The sequence below is a fragment of the Sparus aurata genome, chromosome 10, assembly GCF_900880675.1.
Source record: "Sparus aurata chromosome 10, fSpaAur1.1, whole genome shotgun sequence".
NCBI lineage: Eukaryota > Metazoa > Chordata > Actinopteri > Spariformes > Sparidae > Sparus > Sparus aurata.
In genome coordinates this window covers 429150-444165 of record NC_044196.1, presented here as the reverse complement: position 1 = coordinate 444165, position 15016 = coordinate 429150, and the positions used below count along the sequence as shown (strand labels likewise).

At 44.4% G+C, this 15016-nt stretch overlaps 1 protein-coding gene across 3 annotated transcripts in view; it reads right to left on the bottom strand.

The window, feature by feature from the left end:
• Positions 1–5675, bottom strand: part of LOC115590052 (zinc finger protein 239-like) — a 285383-nt gene extending 279708 nt beyond the window's left edge. For 2 of the 3 annotated variants that reach the window (XM_030431310.1, XM_030431308.1), the window contains exons 1-4: positions 5269–5675; positions 5040–5173; positions 4825–4956; positions 4433–4647 (exon numbers count right to left, since the gene is read on the bottom strand). In XM_030431310.1, the coding sequence (XP_030287170.1) occupies positions 4544–4647; positions 4825–4956; positions 5040–5173; positions 5269–5318 (420 nt within the window). In that variant the 5' untranslated portion in view covers positions 5319–5675 and the 3' untranslated portion in view covers positions 4433–4543. Of the gene's footprint in view, positions 1–4432; positions 4648–4824; positions 5174–5268 lie in introns of those variants that run through there. The other variant, XM_030431307.1, reaches the window with a different exon arrangement.
• Between the last annotated feature and the right edge of the window lie 9341 nt (positions 5676–15016).

Below are 15016 nucleotides of genomic sequence, written 5' to 3'. Positions count from 1 at the left end.
GATGCCTTTGTTAGACTTAAACGTTCTAGTGAGCTCTTCAGTATTAGATTTCCCTGATTATACAAAGTCGTTTGTTCAGACCTGTGATGCAAGAAATGGTTTTATGACTAGCGTCCTAACACAACCATTTGGTGGAAAACAGAGACCTACTGCATATTATTCATCTAAACTAGATAACATCACAAAAGCTATGCCACCTTGTTAGCGGGCAGTACAGGCAGCTGCACTCAGTGTGCAGAGTTCTGCTTCTAGTGTTATTTCACTCATTGACACTTATGTTTTCACATGCGGTCTCAGCGCTTCTAATGCAGAACAAGATAGCTTTTATGTCACCAGCACGACATCTTAGTTGCACGACTATTTTATTGTCACAGCCACATCTCACTATAGAGAGATGCACAACAGTAAACCCATCAACCCTGCTGCCAAATGAAACAGATGGAATAGCACATGATTGTGTAGGAGAAACTACTGCTACTGTACTACCAGATAGACCAGATCTCACCGATGTACCACTTAATACTGCTGATATTATGATGTTTGTAGATGGCTCATGTAAAAGAATCAAGACAGAACAAATGTTTAATTGTAGTAACATCACAAGGTTTTAAAGTCAAGTTCTTTACCTTCGCATTTCTCTGCACAAGCAGCAGAACTTGTTACACTTATGGAGGTGTGCAAAATAGGAAAGAATAAAGATATTACTGTGTACACAGATAGCCAGTATGCATTCTCGACACTTCATGTGTTTGCACAACAGTGGAAAAAATAGAGGTATGGTAACGTCCACAGGAAAACCTATAGTACCAAAACATTTATTTAGATTTGCTGCAATATTGAGTCATGGGAATATCCATGTCTCAACAGGAAGGATGATATCAACAATAGAGAACATATTAACTACATATGGATTTCAAAACTACTAAAAAAAATGTTGTGCCACATGATTGATATGTTCTACGCATAATGCTCAAGGTAGACCACGTCCAAAGAAAGGTAAATTCCCAGAAGCAGCTTACCCATTTGAAATATTATATGGAAGGCCATTCAGGGTACCGCTAATAAATACGAAGGGAGATGATACTAAATTGACTGAAACAATTGTAAACTATTTGTCAAAAATGATTAAGAACAAGCGTGTTATGTCTACAGTATCTAATAGGTCCAGCACCAACAGGAGGGCCCTATCAATTACTGCTGTCAACACCTACAGCAGTCTGCATAGCTGAAAGACAGACGTAGATCCATCTCACACATTGCAAAAGAGCACAAATACCACTGTCAGATAAGTAGAAGCATTCACCATGCCAGAATTAAAACTATGTGTAATAACTGTTTTATGTGTGACCACAATTGCATTCCTTATCTTTGATATAGTGACACAAGGCCAGGTAAATGATAAAATGAGGGAAGGAGCTATAGGAACACAATCCAGATGGGACACTAGGAGAGGTGCAGTGATAATACAATGTACTGAAGGGATAAACTGCATTGCTCAGATCGACGCATGTCAGATTTTCCCTTGTTCAGGACAACACTCTGGCTGGCTGGGGTCAGAAAAATATATCTGTGTCACCACAGTTGCATGCACCACATATAGAAGTGTGTGGGGTAAAACTGTTAACAGGTATGGGCGTGGATGTGAGAAGTGGAATTGGGTAATAGCTAATATAGGAACACAGGATTGGGGATACAATCTGAGACCTGAATTAAAAAACCGATTGACAATTATCAAGATGATGCCTGACACTTGTAAAACAAACCACTGCAATCCTGTAATAATAACATTCAAGACTCCCAAGCACACTGATAACAAAACATATGTGTTGGGAGCATGGGTAAGTAGAAAACACCCAGTTGGGATATTTCATATAACAGTGTCCCCAAACCTGAGTAATCTGAGGTTACAACAGATTGTTCACACAGCCCGAAACAGCAAGTTTTCCCCCTCAAGCTGTCTAGCCTGTGCAGCAGCCAGGCCGGGGTTAGGCACAGTGCCTTTTCCCCTTAATCCAGATAATGATCCGAAAGGCTTTCGCTGCATGCTAGATTTATACAAATCAGATAGTTATACAAACTGCACCACTTTGAACCTTTTGTTCCCACCAGTGTCACCACAGATTAAACCACCTTGGTTTACTCCATACACTGGAAATTATACCTGCTTGACACGAAGCAAAGGTACCGTGTCAGTAGGGGTGTTGACAACCTGTAAAACCATCATTGATGTAAGTAAGGGCGAGAACAATGTCACTGATGGTGTAGTGAATGATCAAATCATGGCTAGAGCTGATGTATGGTGGTTCTGCGGAGGTAAGACACTCAGAGCAGAATTACCAACTGACTGGAAGGGAACTTGAGCCATGGTACAGTTATTGAATTTTACCATATGACACGAAGACTTTAGAGAAAGTGACGACACATAATACACCTATTACAAAGAGTAATGTACCAGCAGGATCGTTAGATAATAAAGTTGATATAGATGCTATTGGTGTTCCTCGAGGTGTTCCAGACGAATTTAAAGCCAGAAATCAGGTCGCTGCAGGGTTTTGAATCATTCCTGGCTTGGTGGGTAACTATTAATAAAAATGTGGATTGGATCAATTATGTGTATTATAATCAACAAAGATTTCTGAATTACACTAGGGAAGCAACTGGGGGCATACATCAACAGTTAGATAAGACTAGTTTAATGGCATGGCAGAATAGGATGGCGTTAGACATGTTGTTGGCTGAAAAGGAGGAGTATGTAGAATGTTTGGAGATATGTGTTGTACATTTATTCCTCATAATACAGCACCGGATGGCAGCACCCCTAAGGCACTGGATGGATTAACCTCCCTATCTGCAGAGTAAGTTTACAATTCTGGTTTCAATGATCCTCTGACAGGATGGCTTCAGGAGATTTTGGGAAAATGGTTTGAGAGAATTGTTACAGAGACTCATTGACACTGCTGTGACCAAAACAACGATGCTGTATGAAAAGGTCCCCGCCACCGATGACCACCGAGAGGACTATGAGAATGCAGCACAAGAAGATGTTACATTTGATATGACAGATGATTTATATGGTAACCTGTTTGATGAAGATAAGGACATCACAGTTTAAGGGATGATTGCTGTTTATGTGTTTATTCTACTACTGATTGAGATGATACTTCAGACAATCTAACGGTAGGTTGTAGTTGTCTGAATTGGCCGACTAGAGCCACTGAAGAGAAAATACTCACAGCATTTGTACATATTGAAAGTGACCCCTTTTCTTTTGTTCTTTTTATGTGTAAGGGATAGTTTAGTTAGGTAGGGATAGGTCTGTAGCCAGGCCCGATGGGTTGACTAGCTTGGTGAGGACGTTTATGTTTTGTTTTGGGGTAACAATGTATTCAAAATGCTTTTGAACTTATACTTTTTTCTATATAACTTCTGTGCCTTATTAAATGGAGTACGTGCGTGTGGTTGCTGGGGCAGCGGGACCGTGAGAGAGTTTCCCTATCTAGAAGGATAATGGATAATTAGAATGTTTTGAACTGCCTGATATGGTTTTCGCTCTCACCCTCTACAAAATTTGTTATAATTATGCTTGAAATCAGCATAAACAAGGAGGGATATGTGATGGAAATGTTGTACTTCAAAGAGAGATGTGAACTGAAGTCTTACACAGGAATGTTCAATGTAACTGTTTAACATGACCTGTAACCTGTGACCTTGTTTTAGGCCGTTTTATTACCTATGTCTGGTATTGAGTGACTACTGAAGCTTATCACTTCCTTCTCTGAGGAGTATTCCTTTAAGTGCAGGTCATAAATTGGAACTAATTGAGTGAAAACACACCCACAGAGAGGGATATATACCATGCCTTTCTCCTCAGACATTGAGTCTTCACTTTGTAACAGACCTGCGTGTTGCTCTGTGAATGCTCCTCTTGTACAAGATTAAAACCTTGTTTGAACCTTGAGCTGACTCCGATCTCCTTCCTCCAGTTCTAAATTATCGCAGAATTATTTTAACGTCTAACGTTTGAAAGTGAAGCTTTTAAGGTTTTACTTCCAAAGGCATCAAGCTGAGCATTACCAACGTATTTTACCTTGAAGTTTAACATATCTGGTGTTGGATGTTCAAAGGAGTAAAAACCGAGTATATACCCAATACTTACATTTAAATACGAGATCTGCAACACTTGAGGTTATTTATCTATTTCTTCTCTTCTGGCATGCAATGAATCTTGGGATATGTGAGACCACGAAGTGTAGTAGTGGTGCAGCCTCCAAAAACAGGTAAAAGGAGTGCGCATTTGTGGGGTGCATTATGAGAACACTTTGAATTGGGACACCCTTCGCTGCGGCATAGTGATGTAATCGCACTTTAAATTCGCACTCGAAGTGTGCAGACCCTGAATTGGGACACAGCCTATGTGTTAGGGTGAACGTACCAGAGCGGTCCTGCACCCTCTCCCTTGCTCCTGATTCGCTCTGATCATCCCGAGAACGTCAGCAGGCTGATGACATCACACACGACGCCATGAGGACGGTCCAGGAGCTCCTTACTGAGAGCGTACAATCAGCTGATGCCGGACGGCGCCCCTGGTAACGCCCCGGCGACCAGACAGGAAGGAGTCCCGCAGCTCTGACAATGCAGGACGGCGTGCTGTCAACACACACACATTTTGTTTGTTTGTTTGTTTGTTTAATGACTTTTTAAGAATCACAACACAAAGAAACAAAAAGCCGATCGTTTCTTCGTCTTAATGAGTTCATTTAGAAAGATTAATGTTCATGATATAAATCAGTTCTTCACAACGATGTGGTTCTTTAGTACCGTTACCTTCCTCCTCCTCCTCGTTATCCTCCTCCTCCTCAGGGGGCGGAGCCTCCCTCCACGCCGCCCCGCTGTAGTCCACATTGTTCCACAGCGCGAGGAACACGCTCCGATTGGCTCTCAGAGGAACCAGGGGACCTGTGGGATCAATCAGTCAACCAATCGCAGTCATGATGGTCTGGATCACAGAGCAGTGAGGGGGGCCAGTGATCTCCTCTCACCTGCAGGTTCTGATCCGAACCGGGGCAGCGAGTCCCAGTCCACATCCACCCTCCGGACTCCACCCTCCTCCTCCTCCTCCTCCTCCTCCTCAGCTGGAGCTCCGTCTGTGACCTCCACACTCAGCAGTCTGTAACTGCAGGAGCAGGAACATTCATTCTGACTGGTGACATCACAGAGTGACATCACAGCGTGACATCACAGCGTGACAGTCCACCTGTCCTCACCTACCTGTCTCTGCCCTCAGAGGCCCCGGGGCATTCTGGGAGCTGAGCTGCCATGGAGGGGGTGAAGGTGGTGTTACGTAGCACGGATCCAGGCTGCAGGATGTTTCTCTCCACCAGCCGGTTCAGACCCGGATCCAGAGTGACACGAAGTCTGCAGTCCCCGTCTGTCAGGGTGATGTCATACAGGTCTTCACCTGGAGACACCAGACCAGAGGACCCCACACAAACCAGTCAGACCAGTCAGACCAGAGGACCCCACACAGACCAGTCAGACCAGAGGACCCCACACAAACCAGTCAGACCAGAGACCCCACACAGACCAGTCAGACCAGAGGACCCCACACAGACCAGTCAGACCAGAGGACCCCACACAAACCAGTCAGACCAGAGGACCCCACACAGACCAGTCAGACCAGAGACCCCACACAGACCAGTCAGACCAGAGGACCCCACACAGACCAGTCAGACCAGAGGACCCCACACAGACCAGTCAGACCAGAGGACCCCACACAGACCAGTCAGACCAGAGACCCCACACAAACGGGATGGATCCGAGACTGGATCCGGCTGCCATGGACGGGGATGTCCAGCAGGCTGCAGATGGTGTCGGCATACTGGGCGGGGCTGCAGTTCAGGCGGGCCGGAGGCAGCTGCAGGCGGCCCAGCTGCTCCTCCAGCTCGGCCGGCCACTCCTGCATCAGGCTGTCGATGTCGGGCATCGCTCGGCCGTACTGGACGCTGGCTGGAGGTTTGGACCGGTGCAGGGCGCTGATGCTGTCCACCCAGCTGTCCACCGCCCGGGGGTTGGACTGAGGACTCGCCACGCTCGTCACCTTCTTCAGCTGGAGGACAGAGAAGGACAGCCAAGTGTCAGAGGAGGAGGTGCATTGTGGGATGACGGAGGGCAGCCAGGAAGCGTAACATTAGCATCGAGCTAACAGATCAGTGGGCTGTCAGTGCCCCCTGATTGGCTGCTCAGAATGTAAACATGTCAGTTTGGACCAGGACCACATTAACTTCAGGGTCGGTCCAGATCTGATTTGAAACGGCCAGGCGGAGGGATGAAGCTGCCCGCGTTCAGCGCCCCACGGCTGGGCGGAGGGCTGAAGCTGGCCGGGTTCAGCGCCCCGCCGTTTATCCGCCCCACTACAGCCGTTTGCTCCTCAGGCTAACATTAGCCCAATGCTAGCAACAAACCGAACCCTGGCAGGTTTAAACCGTCCGGAACAACCAACACACGATGTGACTTTATAAAGACGACTATTAATCTATTAATTAATAAAATATGTATAATACAACTATGTTTTATGTTTATAGTGTTCAAATGTGTCGCTTCAGTTCATCTGTGCAGACTCTATTTTTCAATTAATTTTTTATTTTTTATCTATTTATTTATTTTTAAATTCTTTATTGAAACCGTACGAAATAAACAATTCTGGCACGTTTTTCATAGAACATACATTGCGCAAGTATGTAGAAAATGCCAGGTGAATATCATCCAACATCAGTACAAGTTAACTCACAATAAGATCATACACATTAGTGCTTCAATATAATAGATAGATAGATAGATAGATAGATAGATAGATAGATAGATAGATAGATAGAATTACTTTAATGATCCCAGACTGGGAAATTATTTTTTTACAGCAGTAGTGGGTCCGCAAATAAAACACTTCGTACATAACATAAATAGAATCCAATATATACATAGTGTATATATACAGTGCACAGTGTGCTATAAACAATAAACAATAATAATATATACAACAAAACAAAATATGCAAAATATACTATAACAATAATAATATATACAACAGAACAGTAGAGAGACCAGAGTTCTCTGTCAAGCAGAGGTGAGAGAGTTGTTGTATAAAGTGATGGATTGTGGCAGGAAAAATTCCTGTATCTGTTGCTACGACAGCGAAGCTGAAGCAGCCTTCCGGAGAAGGTGCTCCGCTGTCTGACCAGTGTGAGTTGGCGAGGGTGGAGAGGATTATCCATGATGGATAACAGTTTTTTCAGTGTCCTCCTCTCCACCACAGCCTGCAGAGTGTCCTGTTTGCAGCCAATCACAGGGCCAGCCTTCCTGATCAGTTTGTTGAGTCTGTTGGTGTCGCTGGCTCCGATGCTGCTTCCCCAACAAACCACAGCAAAGAAAAGTACACTGGCCACCACAGACTGATAAAAGATCTCCAACATCTTGCTGCACACGTTGAAGGACCTCAGCTTCCTCAGGAAGTAAAGTCCGCTCATCCCCTTCTTGTAAATAGCTTCAGTGTTAGATCTCCAGTCCAGTCTGTGGTTGATGGTAACACCAAGGTACTTGTAATCCTCCACCGCCTCCACATCCTTCCCAGAATGCACAGAGGTTGGAAAGCCGTCTTCCTCTTCTTCCTGAAATCTATCACCATCTCTCTGGTCTTGCTGATGTTCAGCCGCAGGTGATTCTGTCCAGTCCACTCCACAAAGTTGTCTACCAGTGCCCTGTACTCCTCCTCCTGTCCCTCACTTATACACCCAACAACAGCTGAGTCGTCAGAAAACTTTTGCAAGTGACACGACCCGGTGTTGTACTGAAAGTCAGTGGTGTATAAGGTGAACAGGAAAGGAGACAGCACAGTCCCCTGTGGAGCTCCTGTATCACTAACCACCGCATCAGACAGAACACTGCCCATACGGACAAACTGTGGCCTGCCTGTCAGGTAGTCAGTAATCCAGGAGATCATTGTGTCGTCTACACCCATCACCCGCAGCTTCTCCCCCAGTAGCAGTGGCTGAATGGTGTTAAAAACACTAGAGAAATCAAAGAATGTGATTCTCACAGTGCCTCCTCCACCATCCAGGTGCGAATGGGCTCGTTGCAGCAGGTAGATGACAGCGTCATCAACTCCCAAGTGGGGCTGGTAAGCAAATTGCAGAGGGTCTAGCGGGGCTCTCACCTGCGGCCTCAGGTTGGCCAGAACCAGTCTCTCCAGCACCTTCATGACGTAAGATGTGAGGCCCACTGGTCGATAGTCATTGAGGTCTGATGGTGTCGACTTCTTTGGAACAGGAACCAGGCAGGAAGTCTTCCAAAGCACCAGTATTCTCTCCTGACCCAGGCTCAGGTTGTAGAGGTGTTGTAGGACAGGAGACAGCTGGCTGGCACATGTCTTCAGGATCCTGGGGCTGATACCATCAGGGCCTGCAGCCTTCTGCTGGTGGAGTCTCTCCAGCTGTCTCCTAACCTGGCCTGCAGTCACAGTCATGCGGGGGAGGCTGCTGGTGGAGGAGGACGAGGAGGTGGAGGAGGAAGAGGAGGAGGAGGAGGAGAGGTGCTGCACAGGAGAGCTCACAGCAGGGGAGTGAGGGGGGAGGGGAGGAAGCATTTGGGGCAGTGAGGGTGTGTGGGGGTCTGGAGGTGTCAGGGAGACGACAGAAGGCTGTGAGCTGAACCTATTGAAAAACCTGTTCAGCTCGTTTGCCCTCTCCAGGCTGCCCGATGACTGTCTGCCGCTCACCTTACACCCAGTGATCTGCTTCATACCAGTCCACACATCCCTCACATTGTTCTGCTGGAGTTTGGCCTCCAGCTTCCTCCTGTAGGCATCTTTACAGGCCCTCAGCATATCCCTGAGTTCATGCTGCACTCTCCTCAGTTCTTCCCTGTCTCCAGACCTGAACGCCCTCTTCTTCTTGTTAAGAAGAGCTTTCAGGTCATTGATGATCCATGGCTTATTATTAGGGAAGCAGCGTACAGTCCGGTTTGGCATGGTGGTGTGTTCACAGAACCTGATGTATTCTGTGATGCAGTCGGTCATGCTGTCAAGATCCTCTCCATGTGGCTCAACAAGTGCATCCCAGTCTGTCGACTCAAAGCAGTCCTGTAGTGCGTTAGCAGCCTCCTGAGTCCACCTCCTCACGCTCCTAGTGTGGACAGGCTGCCGCTGAACAAGAGGGACATACTTAGGGGTCAGCAGAACCAGGTTGTGGTCAGATCTTCCAAGAGGGGGGAGGGCTGTGGGACGGTATGCATCCTTAGAATTTGCATACAACAGATCCAGTGTGTTACAGTCTCTGGTGGGGCAGTCAACATACTGGTGAAATGTTGGGAGGGTTTTGTCGAGTGAGACGTGATTAAAATCCCCAGTGATGACAATACATGCGTTAGGATGCTGCGTCTGTATCTGGGCAACAGCGGAGTGGATGACGTCACAGGCCAGTGTAGGAACATGTCCTTTGTCTCATCTTTATATCACAGAGATCCGATCTTCATGTCCACACAGATTTCCCTCTGATCCACTTTCTCTGACACCCTAATGGCCTGACTCTCTCCCTCCCCCTCTCTCCATTCACACTCTGATGCTGAAAGACAACATGGGCTGGGCAATAAACATTGCCAGCGAGAAGAAACTGTCTCCTGAGTTCACAGGGGGGGTCCACCAGACACCAAGGGTTATCACGGAATGGGGAAGATGACCATTTGTCACCTTAAGTTCTCCACTTCACTGACTTATATAGACTCTGTGTTAACAAAACTCTGGACATCCAAGACTCAGAAAGGTCTCCTCTAACATTTGGTCTTTGTTCATTTGGACGGACTGTTTATAATTCAGTGCGCAGTGGTCACTGGGAAAAACAAGGTCCCAATCTATTACACCAGGCCTGTCATCAACAGATAGCCCCACATCTGGCATGAGCCATCAAAGTGCCACACGTGTGAATTACGACACTCAATCCAGCCACAGTGTCTCCGCACTCCCAGTAGGAGAAAGGAAGAGCCTTCATTCCTGTCTTAATGCTAAAATGTACTAAAATGTAATCTCATCCTTTGCAGGACAAAATATTCTTAATCAGCTTTTTAAGAACCCTAACATACTTTTTCCCTCTGTTTTCTGAGTTCAAGGAAACTATAGTTAGTAATTTCAGATTTAATCTTTGAAAGTGTGATGGAGCCACAGCTCCACCTAGTGGTAAGTCCGTGTATAGTTAAGAGGAGAGTTTCTGGAACAGTCGGACTTTATATTTGTGCTTATAAATATGATAACCTGCCTCCAACATATATTCTTCTACCAAAAATTAAGCTAACCCTTTTTCGAAATGTTTTTAAGCCGTCAATGCTACTAAAAACGTATGTACTTTTGTGTGTGACTTGTTATACAGGAACCAATGACTTCCCTTTTACTTTATTAGGCAATTCCTGTCATGTCCTTTTCATGTTTTCATATAACAAAGGTTGATGTAAAGACCATAGTGGATTTAGGTGAATAAGTCGATCGTGATCTTAAAACGTTAAATCGTTGTTATATTTCATCAAGTAATAAGTTCGTAATGTGAGCTGTAATATGAGCTGTGACGTCACCGGAGGAAGTGACGTGCCAGTCTGCCTCAATTCTGCCTTCAGCGTAAGTGTTAAAAGAGCAGACTTCACGTTGCTCGCTCTTCTCTTCTTTTCTTTTTCGTAACCCTACCTGTTTTTCTACAACGCGTGTATACTTATATTTTTCAAACTTAATCTCCGTACTTTGTTTTGTTTGCGCCTCCAGACTTTTTCTCCGGAGATTTGAATTGCTCCCAGAACTCTCACCAAGAAGCGCGCCGTTATTTTGAAAATAACTTCTTTTCGAAACCAAAGCGAGAACGAGATTAATCCTTTTTGTATTCTTTTATATCGTTCAGTATTGCATTCAGAAAAGCTATTTTTGTTTTTGTATTAAGTAATTAAGACGGACTCGCCAGGCCAGCGTTTCTCTTCCTGTTATTTTTATACAAAGACCTAATCGATATATGTCCGGAGCTCCGCAATATCAGCTCAAGAAAGAGACTCTGACCAGAACTCTTGATTATTACAAGTCGGTGCAGTTAACTGCTCAAGAAGCCGTGAAGAAATCCACAGCCTAGAGAAGAAGAAGCATCCGATCGTTCAGGTTGCCTCCCATGCACTCAAGCAAGAACACTGCTGGGCCAGGAGTTGTCCTCAGCTGAACCGAGACGACATCGCTCTACAGCGGCTCCGAAACCGCCGCCGCCTTCCTGCACGGAGACGAAGCTGCCCAGGCCGTCCAGAGTCCGGGACCCCGCTCTTCAACTAAAGTAGGCTAAAACATCCCACACGACAAGAGTCACACTCGAATGAGATCAGAGTTGGTGTTTGTGGAAGCTTCGAATATATATAGATATATCTCACAAATTCCAAGCCCTCGCCATATCGCCTCAATAGAATAAACATTAATTCGTAGTGATAAATTACCGGTTACTTACACTAAAACCCACCATCGTTTAGCATTCATCTTGTCCTCATTTTATTTCACAATTTCTGTTAACATTGTCACATATTTGAATTATTTTTTCACATCCTTTATTCTGCATTTATTTAGTAAATAAACATATTTAACCGTATGTCGTTGTCTGTGCTCTTTTAATTTGAGGTGGGAAACCGATGGTATAGTGGAAAGAATTCATGACTTCAGAATAGGAGAAAATTGAGATTCAACCGATCAATTTGAGACTGATCTTTTGTGATCAAGCCAAACTTGGACAGTTAATATTCTGACTAGTTCCCTCCGAGCTAGTCGCACAGAGAATCATCGGAGGTGGTGCCCCATCTAAAGTATAATTGATTACCAGTAATTAATTACCCCTTTTAATCAAAGTAGTGTCTCCTACACCAGCGCTGCATCAGCTGAAGGAGGAACATACACACCGATAATGATGGCGGACGTGAATTCCCGGGGCAAATAATAAGGCCTCATCCCCACAGTCAACAGTTCAATGTCCGGGGTACAGAGATGTTTCTTCACATGAACATGTCCTGGATTACACCACCTCTCACTCACGTACAGTGCAATCCCTCCTCCTTTCTTCTTTTCGCTGCTTGTCACGTCCCTGTCCGCCGAACAGTGCTGAAGCCGGGAATCGCCACGCTGTGGTCCGGGATGTTTGAGTGAAGCCATGTCTCCGTGAAACACAACACACTGCACTCACGATATTCACTCTGAGCCTTTATCAGCGCGGCGAGCTCGTCCGTCTTGTTCCCCAGAGACCTCACGTTTCCCATGACGATCACCGGTACAGCCGGTCTGTGTCTCCTCCTCTTCACCCTCCATTTCACTCCGGCTCTGCAGCCACGGCGTCTCTTCTGCAGCTCCTTCAGGACCTCAGGCCTGGCTCCGTGTAGCAGTGCAGGTTGACACAGCGCAATCAGCTGGTCGCGTGTGTAAACAATGCGCTCAATGATGCGATCCTGACCCTCCGTTGCTAGGGTTAGCAAAAACATTGCAAAAAAGTGCCGCAAAAGTGCCACAAAAGTTCAAAAAATGAAAGTGTCCATTCTCTCACGCTCACCGGAGAAGAGTTGTCATAACTCACAACAAAAATCTAAACAGAAATACAAAAAAACTATGAAAAGCTTGGAAACCCACAGGAGCTGCTGCAACAGGCTGCCACCTAGTACGGCGCCATGGCAACATAATACATTCAGAGCAATTGAAATAAAATTACAACAAACATCTCAAAATGAATAGTGAAAAATAAAATATATAAAATGGAATAAACATTGATTCTTTTTCCAAGGGGGATTCAAATCATTCTTAACTTTCTATTTCAGTGGGAAACATTTTTAAGTTATCATATAATTTTTGTGCCTTCATTTCTGTTTTAGAGATTTCATGTACAATTTAAATTCATTCATGAAGACAATACATTTGGGGGATGACTTCATAACTCTATTCTTTTGGATGAAAAATTTGGCTAGACAAAGTATTAAATTGCAAAAGAGTTCATAATTTTTGTTTTGCAAGATCAAACCGAAAGTGATATCATCTCTAGAGATAGCAGCTGGAAACAATACGATTTTTTGTTTGATCCAATTGTGAACGTTAAACCAGAATGTTTGTATTATATCCCATGAGAAGAAGATGTGGTCCGTGGTTTCAATGTCATTTTCACAGAATGTGCATAAATTGTCATCGATATTAAAAATTACTCTATGGAGCCAGAACAATGACTTTAAAATTTGACATCCAAAACAAAAATTGGCATTGAAAACAGAACCAGTACTGTAAAAGGAAACATTGTCATTGAAACATTTGTATTGAAAACAGTTGTATTGGCATTGAAGCAAGTATTGGCACCAAAAATTTTATCATTTTATTTTATTGGGATTTTTTTGTATTTTTCAATGACAATCTTCAGATTTTTCTACATGTCACTTTTTTTCAGTGACAGTTTTTTTTTTACAATGTCACTTTTTTTTCAGTGTCACTGATTTTCAGTTTCATCTTTCTGTCACTGTTTTGGCGTCGAGAGGGCGGGGCCTGAGGGGAGGGGCAAGTAGAGCGTGGTTTGCATATCATTTGAGAAGGTGATGGCAGCAGCCTGCGGGAAGGCGGGGCTGGACGGTCCAGCCATAACACCGTTGTAGCCAGCCGTCTTTGGGCAACACAGAGTCCAACTACCTCGCGGACTTTTCTTCAAGCTGTGCCCAAGTCTTTGTCTATCTGGTTCTGTCCCAGAGCTCCTGAGCTCCGGTCTCTATATGTGTGTGTAGTGTGGTAGTAGTACCGGGGCGCCGAGCACGGAGCATTAGCCACAGTTAGCACAACAATAGAACACCCTGTTGCTCCGAGCCGGGGCCGCAGCGCAGACAGCAGCGCTCTAGTCTGCTCTCTGAACTCTGTGCCACCATACCGCTACCGGAGACTGGAGCTCCCCTAAAATGTTGTAGCCCAAGCTCGGAGCAACACAACAAGCGAGAACAGCCTGCTGTTGTACTGTTGTGCAACCAAGTTACTCACATATAGCATTTTCCAATATAATAGAATTTGTTTATGAAACAGTGACACCTCGAATCTTATTGAATAGGGAATTTGGAACAGAGTACCAAAATGAATTGCTATGTCTGATCCAAGATTTCAGCCAATTAATTTTTAAAGTTCCACTGAGGCAATCAAAAGCAATAACTTGTAAACCACCATCTTTAATTTCTTTAACCATATTGCTTTTTTTCATATAGTGTGGCTTGTTTCTCCAAATAAAATTTGGATTAAATTGGTTAATAGATTTGATTAGTTTACTTGAAATGGCATTAGAGTAGGCCGGGTAAATGCACCTTGATTAACATTCCATCTTGGTTAGGTAAATTCGACCGAGTATTGAGAGGTCTCTTTGGAGCCATGAGTTAAATTTAGTTTTACTCTCTTTTATTTTTTTTTTACATTCAAGTATTGACTTTGTTTTTGGTCTTTTGTAAGGTGTATTCCGAGCAATTTAATTTCTGACTTGATAGGGATGTTACAGATGTCTTTTAGAGTTGTATCATGAATTGCAAATAAGACTCCTGTTAGCTTCCAGCTAGCAGCTAGTTACTGAAGTTACTGTATCCTGGCAACGGGCAGCGCAGTCCATCATGGGATGTAGCAGTGTCATTCAGAGACAACAGTGCCTCCAGGCGGCAACACTGAGAACATGGAGGAGGGCAGACATCCAGGTTTAATGACTTTAATGATATCTATTTGTTTATTTATTTAAATGAAGTCTCATTTTACAAGCTGAACCAGACAATGTGACATTTGATCAGGAATGACTGAAACAATAAATCAATCAAAAGCTTTTCTTTTACATTTACTTGATATTTTTCTTTTGCCAATTTTTTTAGAAATCCTGTTCAGATCCGCTCCACATCTGGACTGAACCGCAGCCAAAGTCTTCAAAACGATTCTGTTGTCCAAACAGATCCTCACATGTAAGAATGTGAACGAGACGATGATTAA